This window comes from Procambarus clarkii, chromosome 19 (genome assembly GCF_040958095.1).
Source record: "Procambarus clarkii isolate CNS0578487 chromosome 19, FALCON_Pclarkii_2.0, whole genome shotgun sequence".
Lineage (NCBI taxonomy): Eukaryota > Metazoa > Arthropoda > Malacostraca > Decapoda > Cambaridae > Procambarus > Procambarus clarkii.
In genome coordinates this window covers 42,214,786-42,237,017 of record NC_091168.1, presented here as the reverse complement: position 1 = coordinate 42,237,017, position 22,232 = coordinate 42,214,786, and the positions used below count along the sequence as shown (strand labels likewise).

Below are 22,232 nucleotides of genomic sequence, written 5' to 3'. Positions count from 1 at the left end.
CATGCTGATAACTGCATAACAAAATGTTATCATATTAGTTATCACAACTCAGTAAGTCAGTACTGTTAGTAAGACTAGTGGGTGTAATAAAGTAACCTGGAGGGTGTGGGCGTGGGCGGGCGTGGGCTGACGCAGGAGTGGGTGGAGGTACACCTGTCCGTCTTGTAGAGTTATCCTGGCGGAGCGGCGGCCATCTTGGTCTTCCTGGACGGCCAACACCCTGCCAGCCTCCACCAGCCTCTTGACGGGCTCCCTCATCCTGCGGAGGTCCTCAACCTGTGGACAGTGTCAGCCCCATTATCACCTGTGGACAGTGTCAGCCTCATTATCACCTGTGGTCAGTGTCAGCCCCATTATCACCTGTGGACAGTGTCAGTCCCATTATCACCTGTGGTCAGGGTCAGCCCCATTATCACCTGTGGTCAATATCAGCATCATTATCACCTGTGGTCAGTGTCAGCCCCATTATCACCTGTGGTCAGTGTCAGTCCCATTATCACCTGTGGTCAATGTCAGCCCCATTATCACCTATGGTCAGTGTCAGCCCCATTATCACCTGTGGTCAGTGTCAGCCCCATTATCACCTGTGGTCAGTGTCAGCCCCATTATCACCTGTGGTCAATGTCAGCCCCATTATCACCCGTGGTCAGTGTCAGCCCCATTATCACCTGTGGTCAGTGTCAGCCCCATTATCACCTGTGGTCAATGTCAGCCCCATTATCACCTGTGGTCAATGTCAGCCCCATTATCACCTGTGGTCAGTGTCAGCCCCATTATCACCTGTGGTCAATGTCAGCCCCATTATCACCCGTGGTCAGTGTCAGCCCCATTATCACCTGTGGTCAATGTCAGTCCCATTATCCCCTGTGGTCAATGTCAGCCCCATTATCACCTGTGGTCAGTGTCAGCCCCATTATCACCTGTGGTCAATGTGAGCCCCATTATCACCTGTGGTCAATGTGAGCCCCATTATCACCTGTGGTCAATGTCAGCCCCATTATCACCCGTGGTCAGTGTCAGCCCCATTATCACCTGTGGTCAGTGTCAGCCCCATTATCACCTGTGGTCAATGTCAGCCCCATTATCACCCGTGGTCAGTGTCAGCCCCATTATCACCTGTGGTCAATGTCAGCATCATTATAGTAGTAGGGTGTAAGCGCCACAGGTGATTTTTTTTTTTTTTGACCAGAGGACCCCTGTGGACTGGAAGCGCCACAGGTAACTTTTTTTTCTGGCCAGAGGACCCCTGTGAGGTGTAAGCGCCACAGGTAACTTTTTTTTCTGGGGGAAAAAATCACGTGTAGCGCTTGGGGGTTTTCAGGTAAATTTTGTCAGTCACAGATTTTAGAAGTAAGGATTTCTTATGATGAAAATAATTTCCGAGACTTAGAAGTCTGTTAAGGTCTTATGGGAGAAATAGCAATCTGTCGCCTCACCTGTGTTTACTTTAGACGTCAGCCAGACGCGGCCTTCAGGTCACCTCGGTAATCGTATCTTATCTTCTCCATAATAATATCTGGACCGTCCCTCTCTCTCTCTCTCTCTCTCTCTCTCTCCTCCTATTTCCTTACAGCTATTTTCAGAGTTTCAAATAATCATAGAAGTTTATTTATATGTTTATGACCGAATTTGTAAAAGGACCATTTTCAGAGAATATTGTCTTAGATGTTTTGTTAAGGAAAACAGACAACTTATCCATAACATTTAGTTTTATATCCATTTACGGCTATTTCACCTGTAAAGACCAAAATTAGTCAGAGACAGTTTTAAGCTCATACTTCATCAGAGTCCAATTATCAACAGAAATTCGCCAGAGTCTACTTTGAGAGCAAAATTCGTCAGAGACAGTTTTAAGCTCATATTTCATCAGAGTCCAATTATCAACAGAAATTCGCCAGAGTCTACTTTGAGAGCAAAATTCGTCAGAGACAGTTTTAAGCTCATATTTCATCAGAGTCCAATTATCAACAGAAATTCGCCAGAGTCTACTTTGAGAGCAAAATTCGTCAGAGACAGTTTTAAGCTCATATTTCATCAGAGTCCAATTATCAACAGAAATTCGCCAGAGTCTACTTTGAGAGCAAAATTCGTCAGAGACAGTTTTAAGCTCATATTTCATCAGAGTCCAATTATCAACAGAAATTCGCCAGAGTCTACTTTGAGAGCAAAATTCGTCAGAGAGTTTTAAGCTCACATTTCATCAGAGTCCAATTATCAACAGAAATTCGCCAGAGTCTACTTTGAGAGCAAAATTCGTCAGAGACAGTTTTAAGCTCACATTTCATCAGAGTCCAATTATCAACAGAAATTCGCCAGAGTCTACTTTGAGAGCAAAATTAGTCAGAGACAGTTTTAAGCTCAAATTTCATCAGTGTCCTGTAATCCGTGAAAATTCATCAGAGTCCAGTTCTTGATCGAAATTCATCAGAGTCCAGTTTTCTAGCAAAATTCGTCAGAGTCTACTTTTAGAGCAAAATTAGTCAGAGACAGTTTTAAGCTCAAATTTCATCAGAGTCCAGTTCATGATCGAAATTAATCAGAGTCCAATTAAAGACCCAAATTTGACAGAGACCACATTTTCGCTACTAGCAGTCCAATCCCCCTGAAATTTTAAACAGTCATATTTCAGACGTAGTAAATAAGATCAAGTCAGTTTCCGAGCTCCAGCTCTTGTCCCCCTGTATTTGCATATTTTCTCTATATTCAGCTGTATTCTTCACATTTTTTCCATGTTTTCTGTGTTCATTCCATGTTCTATAAATGTTCACAGCATGCTCAGTTCAAATTTTTTCTGCCGTTTTCCCCGTATGTTCACTATGTTCTTTGTCATATTTTCATGTGCATCATATGTTCTCTGTATAACTTTTATACTCATTATTCATGTTCTCAATGTTCTTAGCTTGTTCTTCACATGTTCAGTGTTCATTCTTTGTATTCCCTATGTTCCTTATCATGTCTTCATATTCTCTATAAGTTCATATTCCCTGCATGTTCACTCTATTCATCAACTTTTTCTTACATGTTTTCTGTGTTCACCGTATGTTCACTGTGTTCATTCCCCTACTTAACCTCAATTTTTTATGTTCTTTGTTTCTTCCATTCACTAACTAGTTCTTTGTCAAATAATATTATACTGCATTACAGTTCCCTCAACAATTTTAGTCACCAAGTTTTTATTTGCAAAACTATGTCAAAGTAATTCTCGTAGTCAACTTAATAGTTCTACCAACCCCGTTCTTAAACAAATCTACACTTTATTCAGTTCCAAATTTACAAAGACAAACCTTTCTCGTAACTTCTTAACTAAAAATCTTTCGCCAATCAACTAAAACATAGTCACTTTCGTCATTTTTCAACTAAACTTATCCATAGTCAACAGAAAATAACCGTGTTCATCATGTTTCATTGTCATTTCTTATCTAAAAATTATCCGCCAATCATCAGAAAAGTCATGTTCATCATGTTTTGTCTTTTGCTCAACTAAAAGTATTCATCGGTCAACTAAAAATAGTTACTTCATCATGTTTCCTTGTCATTTCTTAACTGAAATATCACTTCTCTCATCTGAAAATAGTCAGGATTAATCTCATTCAACACCGTTCTTAACTAAAACAACCTTTCGCTTAGCTAAAAATTGTCAAAGGAATCTTTTCAGCACTGTTCATAACTAACTTTATCCATCGTCAAGTAAGAAAATATAGTCAAAGATATCTATCATCGTCGTTCTTAACTGACATTTATACTTTGTGGAGCACTAAAATAGTCACTGTCGTCATATTTTTTTCTTGTCTTTCCTCAACTAAAAGAGTCAAATGTAACCTTTTCAGCACTTTCGTAAAAATTATATGTCGTTAAGTAAGAAAAATAGTCAAAGGTGCTCTCCGTAACACCAAAGTTACTCTTCGAGATAACAAAAGACACTCTCAAACACTCAAAATTTACTCAAAGACATCACAGTTGCACTCAAAAACATCCTTTGAGACATCAAAGTTATTCTCAGAGTCATCAAAAAGTTAATCTCAGTCATCAAAATGCTATTCTCTAAGTAACCTTTCGTTCAACATATTAATTCGCTAAGTCCTCAAAGTTATTCTCTAAGACAACAAAGTCTTTCTCAGAGCCATCAAACTTGTTCTCAAAGTCATCAAAGTTATTCCAAGAGACGTCAAAGTTAATCTAAGACATCATCTTTCATCAAAGATATTCTCTCTAAGCCATCAATGTTCTTCTCTAAGACATAAAAGTTATTCTCAGAGTCACCTTCGTTCTTCAGAGAAACTTTCCAAAACATCTTTGTTCATCAAAAGTTATTCTCGGAGTCATCAAAAGGTATTCTCTAACTCACTTTTGGTCATTAAAGTTAATTTCTATGTTATAAAAGTTTGTCTCAGAGACATCTAAAGTTAATCTTAGAGTTATCAAATGTAATCTCTAACTCACTTTTGTTCATCAAAGTTGATCTCAGAGTTAACAAAGGTAATCTCTAACTCACTCTCGTTCATCAAAGTTGTTTCAAAGACATCAAAGTTAATCTCAGAGTTATCCAAAGATATTCTCATGTCCACAAAAGTTATTCTGAGCTATCAAAGTTAATCTCAGACATCTTCGTTCATAAAAGTTATTCTCAGAGACATCTAAAGTTATTCTCTAAGACATCAAAGTTATTCTCAGAGACATCTAAAGTTATTCTCTAAGACATCAAAGTTATTCTAAGAGCTATCAAAAGTTATTCTCAGTCATGATATGTTATTCTCTAAGTAACCTTCCATTCATCAAAGACATTCTCTAAGTCCTGAAAGTTATTCTCTAAAACAGCAAAGTTATTCTCAGAGTCATCAAAGTTATTCTCTATGTCATCAAAAAGTTATTCTCTGAGCTAACAAAATACTACTCATGTTCTCAGAAGTCATTCTCAAACTCATCAAAGTTATTCTCAGAGTCATCAAAAGTTGTTCTCTAAGACATCAATGTTGCTATCTAAGACATCAAAGATGTTCTCTAAATCATAAAAGTTAATCTTTAAGTCACCTTCGTTCATTAAAGAAACTTTCCAATCCATATTCGTTGACAAAAGTTATTCTCAGAGTCATCAAAGTGATCTCTAATTCACCTTCGTTCTCCAAAAGTTGTTCTCTAAGGCATCAAAGATGTTCTCTAAATCATAAAAGTTAATCGTTAGGTCACCTTCGTTCATTAGAGAAACTTTCCAATCCATATTCGTTGACCAAAGTTATTCTCAGTGTCATCAAAGTGATCTCTAATACACCTTCGTTCTCCAAAAGTTGTTCTCTAAGACACCTTCGTTCATCAAAGAAACTCTCCTTCTTCCATCATGTTATTCTTTAAGACATCTTCAGTCATAAAATTTCTCTCCAAAATGTAACTAGCTCAGCTTTTCATACCAAACCTGCACATCTGTTAAAACATATTTTCTTAGTCACTTTACCCTAAAACTGTTCTCAGAACTACACTGCCCAAATCCTACGTAACCTATCCTCTCCACCCAATGTTACTTAGTTAACTTAACCTGCATAACCTAACTTTACCTATCATACCTTACCTTACCTATCTTACCGAACCTAACCTAACTTTACCTATCTTACCTTACCTTACCTATCTTACCTAACCTAACCTAACTTTACCTATCTTACCTTACCTATCTTACCTAACCTAACCTAACTTATCCTGCTTAACCTAACTTACCTATCTTACCTAACTTTACCTATCTTACCTTACCTTACCTATCTTACCTAACCTAACCTAACTTTACCTATCTTACCTTACCTATCTTACCTAACCTAACCTAACTTATCCTGCTTAACCTAACTTACCTATCTTACCTAACCTAACTTATCCTGCTTAACCTAACTTACCTATCTTACCTAACCTAACCTAACTTATCCTGCTTAACCTAACTTACCTATTATTATAGACTGTGGGTTGGTTGGCGTTGTCGTCGTTGATCCTTCTCTATGGACAACCCAACCCACAACTCGGCAGAGTGCTTATACTAGGAGATCACCCTTGGCGCTTCTGGCTCTTGGAGAGGGGCTCAACGTCACACGTTTAGGGGATGCGGCTCCAACACTTAGCCTCGTTGTCACGTGCACACACCCACTCGAGCCGCTGTGACTCCCCACTCTCTCCTTATGAGATATGATCTCCTCAATCCCCTATGACTTACTAGTATTACCTCCTACCCTGTCCACGGCAGTGGTTCTTGGTTCTTTCTCTCTCTCTCTCCTTCTTTACTACCTCCTGGGAAGCCTCACTAGGACAAGGGCAAACACCAGCAAATTGTGACACATTTACTGGACAAAGCACATACACGATACATACACACATATAATAATAATGAATCCTATACTCTATAATATCACAATCAGGTTGCACTCCAACACCATCAGAACTCTATTATCAGCTTATCAAGTGGTATCCTATCTCCTGGTTCACCACCTGATACTATCAACCTCCTCAAGTTGATCAAGCCTACATACACTGTTGCACCATCAGCAAGATAACATATATATATAGAAAATCAGCATTTGAATGCAATAACATATACCAGTATAAATGTTCATTGATACTTCAGTATAAAAAACTCCTTGACATAAGAATGCCAACAGTCACTCACCTCTCACTGCGTCTTGCACGCTAATGACAACCAAACACTATCAGCTCCCTATAAGTAATCCACCCGAACTTCCCCTTCCACCTCTGGAAGTTCACTACCCTAATATCCTTAGGTTCTTCCGGGCTTCACTACCAGGATCCTCTGCAGCTCCTCCAGGCTGCTATCATGAAGTTTCCTTGAGCAACTACGGTGCTTCACCCTTCTGCTAGGGTCCTCCACAGCTCTCTTGGCTGCTACACCATGAAGTTTCCCCGAGCAACTATGGTGCTTCTCCACCTCTACAGAAGCACGTGACACTCCTCTTCACTGCTGCTTCTCCTCACAGCTCGAGGTCCTCTGCTCCACTACCTTGGAGTCTCATCAGCTACTTCATCTGCTGGCTTCGAAGTTCTCAGCAACTTCTTCCCCAAAAGACAAACCTGCAACCCATCGACACTCCAATAAAATGTTCCCCTTTAACACATAAACAAAAATAACCACACAATATGCTTGCCTCAAACCTCTATCTGTCCTCTACATACAGTGAGAATGGACTCCCCCGTTTTGGGCGGGTCCATACTCCACCTCGCCTGGCGGCGGTCCTCACTCGCTGGGAGGGTCTTCCTCCGTCAAGAGCCAGGTTCCCTCAGTCGTCCGCCAGCGCTCAGAGGGGGCGGACGTCGCTCCGTGCTCCTCCCTCTTCACTCTCCTATTTCAGGCTTTCTGCCTTATTAAAACATGTCTAACTTATAAATAAACATTGCTACCGTCGCTGGGCACACGACCAACTACAAGTGATCACTATGAACTGGCGTATATCGTGCTTACCACAGATTAACTGATTGAGGGCGCTTTTCCTCTGACGGCGTCTGGTCAGGGCGCTCCACACAGCCCACGAAAATGCCTCTGAGTAGCTTATTAAACTCTGCTCGTCGACCAGGACTTGATACCACAACGTTCCCAGCTCGGTTCCACAGCTGGCACGTCTACACACTTCTCTTCTCTTCGAGATATATCACTAGGGGTTCCCTTCTGGCGGGAGCTCAAATGGAGCGCGGCTTCCCCCTGCGATGTCTGGCACTCAAGTGAGGTCAAGGTCCTCCGGAAGCGAGCCTCACGCCTCCAGCAAAATGTCCACATCTCCTCGCCAGTCATTCATCTGTTTTCTTCTTCATTGCCCATGATCTCAAACTGTTATACATATCCAAGCAACTATTTTACATATGCGTTATCACTTCAATATTCGCTAGACCTTCTAATCAGGTCAGGCTTGACGAATAACTCTCAAGGAGGGAGACTCGTTTCTCCTGTAGGCTGAGATCATAACACTCCCCTCCCCTTATTTTTGAGAGTTATTCTAGTGGCTAGGCTCGAGATAACGCATCAGCCACTACATTGTCTCGCCCTCTTATGTGCGTTATCACCAGGTCATACTCTTGGAGCGATAAAAACCATCTGGTTAATCTCTGGTTTGCATGCTTCATTTTCTTCAGGAAAACTAGGGGATTATGGTCTGTATACACCGTCACTGGGTGTCCCCCCCCACTCACATACACTTCAAAATGTTTCAATGCCATCACCAGGGCCAAAGTGTCTTTCTCAACTGTACTGTACGACCTCTGGTGCTTAACGAACTTCTTCGAGAAGAAGGACACGGGGCGGTAAATTCCATCATTCTGCTGCGTCAGTACAGCTCCGGCCCCTATATCACTGGCATCTACAAATAACGTAAACAGCGCTTCAAAATCTGGCGACACTAGTACAGGTGCCTCAGTCAACAGTCTTTTGGTCTTCTCAAACGCTTCTTGTGCTGTTCCATTCCACTCCCACTTCTTGCTCTTTGATAGCAAACTCGTCATAGGAGCGGCTACGGTGGAGAAATTTTCACAGAACTTCCGGTAATACCCAATCATACCGAGGTATCTCAACAATTCTTTCTTACTCCTGGGCACCGGGAAGTTGTCAATGGCCTCCACCTTTGTTCTTACCGGAGCAACCTCGCCTTGCCCTACTATATATCCAAGGTACTCCAGGCGAGCTCTCCCGAACTCGCTTTTTGCCAAGTTGATCGTCATGTTGGCCTTCTCCAACCGATCGAACAAATCTAAAAGTCGATCCACGTGATCCTTCCAGGAATCAGCGAACACCACAATATCATCGATGTACACTGCACATCCAGTCGCGCCTTGTAATACCTGATTCATTACTCGTTGAAAACAACTACCACTATTCTTCATTCCGAACGGCACCACTTTATATTGGTACAAGCCGTCGGGTGTCACGAACGCTGAGATCCTCTTGGCCTCCTCAGACAGGGGAATCTGGTAGTATCCCTTCAACAGGTCTATCTTCGAGACATACCGTGCACTCCCAATCCGATCTATGCAATCGTCAATGCGCGGTATCGGAAACGAGTCAGCGACCGTGAGTGCATTCACTTTCCTATAATCGGTACAGAACCGGTACGTGCCGTCACTCTTCTTCACGAGGAGGCACGGCGAACTCCAGTCACTGTCGCTAACCTCTGCCAAGTCGTTATCTAGCAGATACTTCACTTCTGCTCTCATTGCCGCTGCTTTCTCCGGGTTAACTCTGTAAGGGTGCTGCTTGATGGGCTCAGCACTCCCTACATTCACTTCGTGCACCGTTCCGCGGTGTCTTCTAGGCACGTCCGTGAATAACGACTTATTCCTCCGTAGGATCTCCACTAGCTCCTGTCGTTGGTCATCCTCCAAATGACCCAGACGCTCACCTATCTTGGCCAGGCTTTCTGTATTTGACATCTTCGCGCCATCGGCCTTCTCTAACTTACAGTTCTCCTCTTCTATCCCTTTTCCGTCTCCTCCACACAGCACCGTCGTCTGCAATGGGGTTTCCATCGGTTCTTCATCGCCTAGAGGCTTATCTCTGTCATAGTACCTCTTTATCATGTTCACGTGGCAAACCTGTGACTTCCTCGGACGATCTGGCATGTGGATTACATAATTCACATCCCCTAATGCCTTCTGGATGGTATATGGTCCACAAAATCTCGACTCGTATATACTTCCTTTTACCGGTAGCAGGACTAACACCTGATCTCCTTCTTGAAATTTCCTGCCCTTCACCTTCCTGTCGTGGTACCTTACCATCTCTGCCTGGGATGTCCTCAAATTTTCCTTGGCCAAATCTCTGGCCCTAGAGAGTCGCTCTCTAAAAGTCTTCACATATTTTCCCACGTCCACCTTAGGCCTATCCACGGTGAGCTGCTCCTTCAGCGCGCCCACTGGGCTCCTCACGGAGTGTCCGTACACCAGTTGAAATGGGGTGAATCCGAGTGATTCTACTACCGCATCCCTGATGGCGAACAACACGGATGGTAATGCCTCGTCCCAACTACTCCCTTCCTCAGCGCAGTATATCCTCAACAAGCTCTTTAGCGTTCCATGGAAACGCTCCAATGCTCCCTGCGACTGAGGGTGATACGTGACGAGCGCACTTGCTCTACTCTCCATCCTTTCACAGTTTCCCTAAACAACTTCGACTGGAAGACACTCCCCTGGTCCGTCTGGATAACCTTGGGCATTCCTACCCACGCAATGTAGTTCTGTAGTCTATCCAGAACGGCTCTCGACGTCACTCTTCTCAGGGGGATTGCTTCAGGGAAACGGGTGGCCGTGCACATTATGGTCAGTAAGTACTCGTGGCCTTTTCTGGTCCTCGGCAACGGACCTACACAGTCTATCAAGACTCTCTCAAAAGGCTCGCCAAATGCCGGTATGGGCTTTAAGGGTGCCTTTGGTATAGCCGGAGCCGGCTTACCTGCACGTTGGCACGCCAAACATGTCCTACAATATTTCTTTACCTCCTTCCACACGTTCGGCCAGTAGAAGTGCTCCTGCACCTTATTTAAGGTCTTCTTCACCCCCAAGTGCCCTGCCATATCTACGGAGTGGGCTAGTTCTAACACAGCCGCCCTAAACTCCTTCGGCACTAACACTTGGTGCTTCTCCAACCATACCTTATCTGCGCCGGCTTTGTCCGGTCGCCATTTCCTCATTAGTACATCATCGTCCAAGTAGTAATACACGGGGGACTCCGGACATGAATTTCCCCCTTTTGCTTCCCTGATTAGATCTATAAACTCCTCTTTCTGAGCCCTAATCAGGTCCGCTCGGTTCACGCTGAACTTTTCAGGTAGGGTCATTTTCACTTCCTGTCTCCTCGAATCCTCATTCTTCTGAGCTCGATCTTCGTCGAACAGCCCAGACATGTCCATGTTGACCTCCTCCCTTGGTGGAGTCGACACTGCCATATCATCTCCAATGTCTTCCTCGGCGGCTACGTCCGACTCTGTCACTACACAGGCCGGGTATACGATGACTTGACTGTCTTCTGCCTCATTTTCAAGGATGCTGGCTAGATCTATCTTGTCCGGCGTTCCACTTGTACCGCGGTCCTTCTGGTTCACCTCCGGCACAGCTTTTACTATCAGCTCTGGCAGCACCTTGGACCCACACAAGTCGTTCCCCAGGATCACTTGGACTCCTGGAACAGGTATGTTGGGGCACACTCCCAACATCACCTCCGCCGACAAATAATCTGACTTCAACTGGACAGCACACACGGGCATGTCACTCTTAGACAACAACCCATGAACCTTTATCCTCCTACTGCCAGCTAACAGTCGATCATTTCTTATTAGGCCTCTCAGAATCAAGCTCTGATTGGCTCCAGTATCCCTGAGGATACTAACCTCCACCTCGGGTTGACCTTCTATGCCGACCCAACCTTTACTAATGAACGGCCTATAACGCTCGTTCATCAAATCTACCTTCTGTGGTTTGTCTTGTTGTACATCAACGTACTTCTTCCGGGGATCACATGTCGTCAGGGCCACGACTCTCTTGCCCTGCCGACAATCTCGCATCATGTGACCTGATCTGTTGCACTTGTAGCATCTCATTTGGGAGAAATCTCTCCTATACGCCCCCGAGTGGCTCTGACTCTGCCCACTCGTATTGGAGTTCCTTGGGCCAGATGTACTACTCATATCCTGTGGAGCTTCATTGGACTCTTGTCTCCTCTGCACATTTTTATTTTCCTGCTTACCTCCAGCAGGCGGACTCGGCAACTTTCCTTCCTGGGGCTTAAAACTAGCTGGTCTGCTTGTCTGCCCCCCAAAACTTCTTCCTCCCCAGACTCCACTGGGTCTGCTATTGCTGCGTCTCGCCTCGCTTCTTACTCTGTTCTCTCTTAAGCTCTTGTATGCTTCAGTAATCATATCCGCCCTATCTGCGGCATCTTTCACCTCCTTTATCCCTGCTTCTAGGATCTTGAACTTTGTTTCGGGATGCATCATCTCCAAGAACTTCTCCATGACCATCAGTTGCTTCAGGTCAGCGTAAGATCCAACTCCAGCAGCCTCAATCCACTTCTGGAATCGTCTTTCCAGATCCCTTGCTGTCTCAGCAAACGTACATGCTCCAACTTTCACCATCTCTCTGAAACGCTTTCTATAAGCTTCTGGGGTTAACTGAAACGAGCGCAATATGCTGCTCTTTACCGTGGCATAATCCTGGCACTCTTCCAGTGACAATTGGGTGTATGCCTCCCTGGCTGCACCGGTCAATCTTAACTGGACCAGCTGGGCCCATTCCTCCTGTGGCCACTCCTTGATACTGGCTACTTTTTCAAAGTGCTCGAAAAAGCTCTCTGCCTCTTCGGGAACAAACAAGGGAATGTCCTTCTCCCTAACCCTAACATCTGGTGGGTGTGATACCTGGGTGGTGCTCTCTGGCAACCCATGTTCAATCCTTTGCTCAGCCAAGGTTCTATTCGCTTCTATCTGCATTTGTTTTGTTCTCTCTTTTTCTTTTTCGACTTGGGCTTTTTCTTTCTCCTGTTCCAACTCCAGTTCCCTTACTCTGGTTTTCTCTTTTTCTTTCTCCACCTCTAGTCTTGCTTTCTCTTTTTCTATTTCCAGTCTGGTTTTTTCTTTTTCCTTCTCTGCTTCATTTTTCATCTGGAGTTCTAATTTCATCTTTTCCAGCTGGAACTGTCTCTCCTTGTCCTCTCGTTGTTGCTACATCTGGAGCTCTAACTGGAATCTCTCCAAGCTCCTATTTCGGCTACTCCTGCTACTGCGGCTACTCTTGCTGCTCCTACTCGATCCCTGGGATCTCACTTCATCCTGCCCATCATCCTCCTTTCCACTTTCAGCTCCTTTTTGGGCTCCTTGCTCTGCCGCTTCATTTTTGGCTCTTAACTGCCTCAGGATCTCATCCTTCATCCCAGCTACTTTAGATGCTTTCAACCTAAGGCCACATTTTTCTGCTATTTGTTTCAATTGATCCCTCGTGCAACCTTCCAAGTCCTCAGGCTTGCCTGACTCCACAAACGCTTGCACCTTATCCATCTTTGTCCTGTGAGTCTTCCCAAGAGAGAGAGTATACACCTGCGGTCACACAGTTTATCTCAGCAGGGGTGTACAAATCCACTCTTGGACAGGGTGTGGGTGTGTCAGTTCACTCTCTCGGACAGGCCCCCAATTTATTATAGACTGTGGGTTGGTTGGCGTTGTCGTCGTTGATCCTTCTCTATGGACAACCCAACCCACAACTCGGCAGAGTGCTTATACTAGGAGAGGGGCTTGGCGCTTCTGGCTCTTGGAGAGGGGCTCAACGTCACACGTTTAGGGGATGCGGCTCCAACACTTAGCCTTGTTGTCACGTGCACACACCCACTCGAGCCGCTGTGACTCCCCACTCTCTCCTTATGAGATATGATCTCCTCAATCCCCTATGACTTACTAGTATTACCTCCTACCCTGTCCACGGCAGTGGTTCTTGGTTCTTTCTCTCTCTCTCTCCTTCTTTACTACCTCCTGGGAAGCCTCACTAGGACAAGGGCAAACACCAGCAAATTGTGACACATTTACTGGACAAAGCACATACACAATACATACACACATATAATAATAATGAATCCTATACTCTATAATATCACAATCAGGTTGCACTCCAACACCATCAGAACTCTATTATCAGCTTATCAAGTGGTATCCTATCTCCTGGTTCACCACCTGATACTATCAACCTCCTCAAGTTGATCAAGCCTACATACACTGTTGCACCATCAGCAAGATAACATATATATATAGAAAATCAGCATTTGAATGCAATAACATATACCAGTATAAATGTTCATTGATACTTCAGTATAAAAAACTCCTTGACATAATGCCAACAGTCACTCACCTCTCACTGCGTCTTGCACGCTAATGACAACCAAACACTATCAACTCCCTATAAGTAATCCACCCGAACTTCCCCTTCCACCTCTGGAAGTTCACTACCCTAATATCCTTAGGTTCTTCCGGGCTTCACTACCAGGATCCTCTGCAGCTCCTCCAGGCTGCTATCATGAAGTTTCCTTGAGCAACTACGGTGCTTCACCCTTCTGCTAGGGTCCTCCACAGCTCTCTTGGCTGCTACACCATGAAGTTTCCCCGAGCAACTATGGTGCTTCTCCACCTCTACAGAAGCACGTGACACTCCTCTTCACTGCTGCTTCTCCTCACAGCTCGAGGTCCTCTGCTCCACTACCTTGGAGTCTCATCAGCTACTTCATCTGCTGGCTTCGAAGTTCTCAGCAACTTCTTCCCCAAAAGACAAACCTGCAACCCATCGACACTCCAATAAAATGTTCCCCTTTAACACATAAACAAAAATAACCACACAATATGCTTGCCTCAAACCTCTATCTGTCCTCTACATACAGTGAGAGTGGACTCCCCCGTTTTGGGCGGGTCCATACTCCACCTCGCCTGGCGGCTGTCCTCACTCGCTGGGAGGGTCTTCCTCCGTCAAGAGCCAGGCTCCCTCAGTCGTCCGCCAGCGCTCAGAGGGGGCGGACGTCGCTCCGTGCTCCTCCCTCTTCACTCTCCTATTTCAGGCTTTCTGCCTTATTAAAACATGTCTAACTTATAAATAAACATTGCTACCGTCGCTGGGCACACGACCAACTACAAGTGATCACTATGAACTGGCGTATATCGTGCTTACCACAGATTAACTGATCGAGGGCGCTTTTCCTCTGACGGCGTCTGGTCAGGGCGCTCCACACAGCCCACGAAAATGCCTCTGAGTAGCTTATTAAACTCTGCTCGTCGACCAGGACTTGATACCACAACGTTCCCAGCTCGGTTCCACAGCTGGCACGTCTACACACTTCTCTTCTCTTCGAGATATATCACTAGGGGTTCCCTTCTGGCGGGAGCTCAAATGGAGCGCGGCTTCCCCCTGCGATGTCTGGCACTCAAGTGAGGTCAAGGTCCTCCGGAAGCGAGCCTCACGACTCCAGCAAAATGTCCACATCTCCTCGCCAGTCATTCATCTGTTTTCTTCTTCATTGCCCATGATCTCAAACTGTTATACATATCCAAGCAACTATTTTACATATGCGTTATCACTTCGATATTCGCTAGACCTTCTAATCAGGTCAGGCTTGACGAATAACTCTCAAGGAGGGAGACTCGTTTCTCCTGTAGGCTGAGATCATAACACTATCTTACCTAACTTTACCTATCTTACCTAACTTAACCTGCATAACCTAACTTTACCTATCCTAACATAACTTACCTTACCTTACCTATCTTACCTATCTTTATCTATTTTACCTAACTTACCTACATTACCTAACTTAACCTGCTTAACCTAACTTACCTACATTACCTAACTTAACCTGCATAACCTAACCTGCTTAACTTAACTTACTTTACCTTACCTATCTTACCTAACTTACCTACATTACCTAACTTAACTTAATCTGCTTAACCTAACTTACCTACATTACCTAACTTAACCTGCATAACCTAACCTGCTTAGCTTAACTTACCTTACCTTACCTAACTTACCTGACTTAACCTAACTTATCCTGCTTAACCTAACTTACCTACATTTACCTAACTTAACCTGCCTAACCTAACTTTACCTACCCTAACTTAACTTACCTACATTACCTAACTTAACCTGCATAACCTAACCTGCTTAACTTAACTTACCTTACCTTACCTATCTTACCTAACTTACATAATTTAACCTAACTTACCTTACCTTACCTAACTTAACCTGCTTAACCTAACTTATTTAACTTATCTTACCTATCCTAACGTAACCTAACTTGCTTTACCTAACTTAATCTTACATTCCCAAACTGATGTATCCTAACTTATCTAGTCAAACCAGACATGATTTAACTTACATAATTATTCCTTCTTGTCTTTTGTGTTTCGTCAATCATTGTCTCATATTCATTTACTCATTTCATTAGTTAATTTCTCAAATGGTCACTTATGCATTTCAAGTGCTATTTGTTAGAGATTGGATATTTAAGCATTTCAAAGAATTTTTGTTATATATGGGCATTTACTCATTTCATTAGTTAATTTCTCAAATGGTCACTTATGCATTTCAAGTGCTATTTGTTAGAGATTGGATATTTAAGCATTTCAAAGAATTTTTGTTATATATGGGCATTTACTCATTTCAAGGGATAATTTCTCAAATGGACGTTTTTGCATTTCAAGTGTTATTTGTTTAAGATTGGGTGTTTAACCATTTCAAAGGATTTTTGTTATATATGGGAACTTACTCGTTTCAAGGGCTAATTTCTCAAATGGTCATTTTGCAGATCAAGGGTTATTTGTTAAAGTTCATCAAGTTGCTCATAAGTTGTATTTATTATGTTTGTTATCATTTATTCTTATTCCCCAACCCCTTAACCTAACCTCTTGTAATCTTAGTGTATTTGGTAGGTTCTATCATATGTTCTTATTCCCCAACCCTTTAACCTAACCTTTCAGATGTAGTTTATTGTGTTTTTGACGTATTTGTTGAATATATTATCCTTTTCCTAACCTTTCAGATGTAGTTTTGTTTCTTCTTTTTGTATATTTTACCCAAACCTTCTTTCCTTCTTTTACTTTGTTTCTCCTACTCCTTCTATCCCCCTTTCTCTTTATCTCCCTCCTTCTATCCCCCCTTGTTCTCCTTATCGTCCTCATTCTCTCCCCCTTCGCTCACTCTCTCTCATTCTCTTATTTTTCTTTTTTCTCAAATTCAAGTCTTAGTTCCCCCATGCCCACACTCTCTCTCTCATTCTCTCTTCTTTGGTCCCATTTTCTTCCGCCCCCTCTCTCTTACTCCTTGCTCTTCTTTCATGCTCTCACTCCCTTGAGCTCTTGTTTCTCAATTTCAAGTCTTAGTAGATCTGATTCTTTTACTATTGTAATTTTTATTATTACTATGATAAAGAATGAACTTATATGTGAAAACAAAGTAAAAGAAGGAAAGAAGGTTAAGTTGGATGGTGGGTTTGGGTAAAAATATACAAAAGGAGAAACAAAACTACATCTGAAAGGTTAGGAAAAGGATAATATATTCAACAAATACGTCAAAAACACAATAAACTACATCTGAAAGGTTAGGTTAAAGGGTTGGGGAATAAGAACATATGATAGAACCTACCAAATACACTAAGATTACAAGAGGTTAGGTTAAGGGGTTGGGGAATAAGAATAAATGATAACAAACATAATAAATACAACTTATGAGCAACTTGATGAACTTTAACAAATAACCCTTGATCTGCAAAATGACCATTTGAGAAATTAGCCCTTGAAACGAGTAAGTTCCCATATATAACAAAAATCCTTTGAAATGGTTAAACACCCAATCTTAAACAAATAACACTTGAAATGCAAAAACGTCCATTTGAGAAATTATCCCTTGAAATGAGTAAATGCCCATATATAACAAAAATTCTTTGAAATGCTTAAGTATCCAATCTCTAACAAATAGCACTTGAAATGCATAAGTGACCATTTGAGAAATTAACTAATGAAATGAGTAAATGCCCATATATAACAAAAATTCTTTGAAATGCTTAAATATCCAATCTCTAACAAATAGCACTTGAAATGCATAAGTGACCATTTGAGAAATTAACTAATGAAATGAGTAAATGAATATGAGACAATGATTGACGAAACACAAAAGACAAGAAGGAATAATTATGTAAGTTAAATCATGTCTGGTTTGACTAGATAAGTTAGGATACATCAGTTTGGGAATGTAAGATTAAGTTAGGTAAAGCAAGTTAGGTTACGTTAGGATAGGTAAGATAAGTTAAATAAGTTAGGTTAAGCAGGTTAAGTTAGGTAAGGTAAGGTAAGTTAGGTTGAATTATGTAAGTTAGGTAAGATAGGTAAGGTAAGGTAAGTTAAGTTAAGCAGGTTAGGTTATGCAGGTTAAGTTAGGTAATGTAGGTAAGTTAAGTTAGGGTAGGTAAAGTTAGGTTAGGCAGGTTAAGTTAGGTAAATGTAGGTAAGTTAGGTTAAGCAGGATAAGTTAGGTTAAGTCAGGTAAGTTAGGTAAGATAGGTAAGGTAAGGTAAGTTAAGTTAAGCAGGTTAGGTTATGCAGGTTAAGTTAGGTAATGTAGGTAAGTTAGGTTAAGCAGATTAAGTTAAGTTAGGTAATGTAGGTAAGTTAGGTAAGATAGGTAAGGTAAGGTAAGTTAAGGTAAGCAGGTTAGGTTATGCAGGTTAAGTTAGGTAATGTAGGTAAGTTAGGTTAAGCAGGTTATGTAGGTAAGTTAGGTAAAATAGGTAAAGTTAGGTAAGATAGGTAAGGTAAGGTAAGTTATGTTAGGATAGGTAAAGTTAGGTTATGCAGGTTAAGTTAGGTAAGATAGGTAAAGTTAGGTAAGATAGGTAAGTTAGGTTAAGCAGGATAAGTTAGGTTAGGTTAGGTAAGATAGGTAAGTTAGGTTAAGCAGGATAAGTTAGGTTAGGTTAGGTAAGATAGGTAAGGTAAGATAGGTAAAGTTAGGTTAGGTTAGGTAAGATAGGTAAGGTAAGGTAAGATAGGTAAAGTTAGGTTATGCAGGTTAAGTTAACTAAGTAACATTGGGTGGAGAGGATAGGTTACGTAGGATTTGGGCAGTGTAGTTCTGAGAACAGTTTTAGGGTAAAGTGACTAAGAAAATATGTTTTAACAGATGTGCAGGTTTGGTATGAAAAGCTGAGCTAGTTACATTTTGGAGAGAAATTTTATGACTGAAGATGTCTTAAAGAATAACATGATGGAAGAAGGAGAGTTTCTTTGATGAACGAAGGTGTCTTAGAGAACAACTTTTGGAGAACGAAGGTGAATTAGAGATCACTTTGATGACTCTGAGAATAACTTTGGTCAACGAATATGGATTGGAAAGTTTCTCTAATGAACGAAGGTGACCTAACGATTAACTTTTATGATTTAGAGAACATCTTTGATGCCTTAGAGAACAACTTTTGGAGAACGAAGGTGAATTAGAGATCACTTTGATGACTCTGAGAATAACTTTTGTCAACGAATATGGATTGGAAAGTTTCTTTAATGAACGAAGGTGACTTAAAGATTAACTTTTATGATTTAGAGAACATCTTTGATGTCTTAGATAGCAACATTGATGTCTTAGAGAACAACTTTTGATGACTCTGAGAATAACTTTGATGAGTTTGAGAATGACTTCTGAGAACATGAGTAGTATTTTGTTAGCTCAGAGAATAACTTTTTGATGACTCTGAGAATAACTTTGCTGTCTTAGAGAATAACTTTCAGGACTTAGAGAATGTCTTTGATGAATGGAAGGTTACTTAGAGAATAACATATCATGACTGAGAATAACTTTTGATAGCTCTTAGAATAACTTTGATGTCTTAGAGAATAACTTTAGATGTCTCTGAGAATAACTTTGATGTCTTAGAGAATAACTTTAGATGTCTCTGAGAATAACTTTTATGAACGAAGATGTCTGAGATTAACTTTGATAGCTCAGAATAACTTTTGTGGACATGAGAATATCTTTGGATAACTCTGAGATTAACTTTGATGTCTTTGAAACAACTTTGATGAACGAGAGTGAGTTAGAGATTACCTTTGTTAACTCTGAGATCAACTTTGATGAACAAAAGTGAGTTAGAGATTACATTTGATAACTCTAAGATTAACTTTAGATGTCTCTGAGACAAACTTTTATAACATAGAAATTAACTTTAATGACCAAAAGTGAGTTAGAGAATACCTTTTGATGACTCCGAGAATAACTTTTGATGAACAAAGATGTTTTGGAAAGTTTCTCTGAAGAACGAAGGTGACTCTGAGAATAACTTTTATGTCTTAGAGAAGAACATTGATGGCTTAGAGAGAATATCTTTGATGAAAGATGATGTCTTAGATTAACTTTGACGTCTCTTGGAATAACTTTGATGACTTTGAGAACAAGTTTGATAGCTCTGAGAAAGACTTTGTTGTCTTAGAGAATAACTTTGAGGACTTAGCGAATTAATATGTTGAACGAAAGGTTACTTAGAGAATAGCATTTTGATGACTGAGATTAACTTTTTGATGACTCTGAGAATAACTTTTATGCCTCTGAGATTAACTTTAATGAACGAAGATGTCTTAGAAAGTTTCTCTGGTGAATGAAAGGCTACTTAGAGAATAGCATTTTGATGACTGAGATTAACTTTTTGATGACTCTGAGAATAACTTTGATGTCTCAAAGGATGTTTTTGAGTGCAACTGTGATGTCTTTGAGTAAATTTTGAGTGTTTGAGAGTGTCTTTTGTTATCTCGAAGAGTAACTTTGGTGTTACGGAGAGCACCTTTGACTATTTTTCTTACTTAACGACATATATTTTTTACGAAAGTGCTGAAAAAGTTACATTTGACTCTTTTAGTTGAGGAAAGACAAGAAAAAAATATGACGACAGTGACTATTTTAGTGCTCCACAAAGTATAAATGTCAGTTAAGAACGACGATGATAGATATCTTTGACTATATTTTCTTACTTGACGATGGATAAAGTTAGTTATGAACAGTGCTGAAAAGATTCCTTTGACAATTTTTAGCTAAGCGAAAGGTTGTTTTAGTTAAGAACGGTGTTGAATGAGATTAATCCTGACTATTTTCAGATGAGAGAAGTGATATTTCAGTTAAGAAATGACAAGGAAACATGATGAAGTAACTATTTTTAGTTGACCGATGAATACTTTTAGTTGAGCAAAAGACAAAACATGATGAACATGACTTTTCTGATGATTGGCGGATAATTTTTAGATAAGAAATGACAATGAAACATGATGAACACGGTTATTTTCTGTTGACTATGGATAAGTTTAGTTGAAAAATGACAAAAGTGACTATGTTTTAGTTGATTGGCGAAAGATTTTTAGTTAAGAAGTTACGAGAAAGGTTTGTCTTTGTAAATTTGGAACTGAATAAAGTGTAGATTTGTTTAAGAACGGGGTTGGTAGAACTATTAAGTTGACTACGAGAATTACTTTGACATAGTTTTGCAAATAAAAACTTGGTGACTAAAATTGTTGAGGGATCTGTAATACAGTATAATATTATTTGACAAAGAACTAGTTAGTGAATGGAAGAAACAAAGAACATAAAAAATTGAGGTTAAGTAGGGGAATGAACACAGTGAACATACGGTGAACACAGAAAACATGTAAGAAAAAGTTGATGAATAGAGTGAACATGCAGGGAATATGAACTTATAGAGAATATGAAGACATGATAAGGAACATAGGGAATACAAAGAATGAACACTGAACATGTGAAGAACAAGCTAAGAACATTGAGAACATGAATATTGAGTATAAAAGTTATACAGAGAACATATGATGCACATGAAAATATGACAAAGAACATAGTGAACATACGGGGAAAACGGCAGAAAAAATTTGAACTGAGCATGCTGTGAACATTTATAGAACATGGAATGAACACAGAAAACATGGAAAAAATGTGAAGAATACAGCTGAATATAGAGAAAATATGCAAATACAGGGGAACAAGAGCTGGAGCTCGGAAACTGACTTGATCTTATTTACTACGTCTGAAATATGACTGTTTAAAATTTCAGGGGGATTGGACTGCTAGTAGCGAAAATGTGGTCTCTGTCAAATTTGGGTCTTTAATTGGACTCTGATTAATTTCGATCATGAACTGGACTCTGATGAAATTTGAGCTTAAAACTGTCTCTGACTAATTTTGCTCTCAAAGTAGACTCTGGCGAATTTCTGTTGATAATTGGACTCTGATGAAATATGAGCTTAAAACTGTCTCTGACGAATTTTGCTCTCAAAGTAGACTCTGTCGAATTTCTGTTGATAATTGGACTCTGATGAAATATGAGCTTAAAACTGTCTCTGACGAATTTTGCTCTCAAAGTAGACTCTGGCGAATTTCTGTTGATAATTGGACTCTGATGAAGTATGAGCTTAAAACTGTCTCTGACTAATTTTGGTCTTTACAGGTGAAATAGCCGTAAATGGATATAAAACTAAATGTTATGGATAAGTTGTCTGTTTTCCTTAACAAAACATCTAAGACAATATTCTCTGAAAATGGTCCTTTTACAAATTCGGTCATAAACATATAAATAAACTTCTATGATTATTTGAAACTCTGAAAATAGCTGTAAGGAAATAGGAGGAGAGAGAGAGAGAGAGAGAGAGAGAGAGAGGGACGGTCCAGATATTATTATGGAGAAGATAAGATACGATTACCGAGGTGACCTG

The 22,232-nt window shown here is 41.0% G+C and overlaps 1 protein-coding gene across 1 annotated transcript in view; it reads right to left on the bottom strand.

Annotated features, from left to right (window-relative positions):
- Window positions 1-22,232, bottom strand: part of LOC138349646 (tripartite motif-containing protein 59-like) — a 145,273-nt gene that overhangs the window by 3,487 nt on the left and 119,554 nt on the right. Inside the window, exon 5 of the mRNA XM_069327311.1 lies at window positions 97-276. Within this exon, the coding sequence (XP_069183412.1) occupies window positions 97-276 (180 nt within the window). The remainder of the gene's footprint in view (window positions 1-96; window positions 277-22,232) is intronic.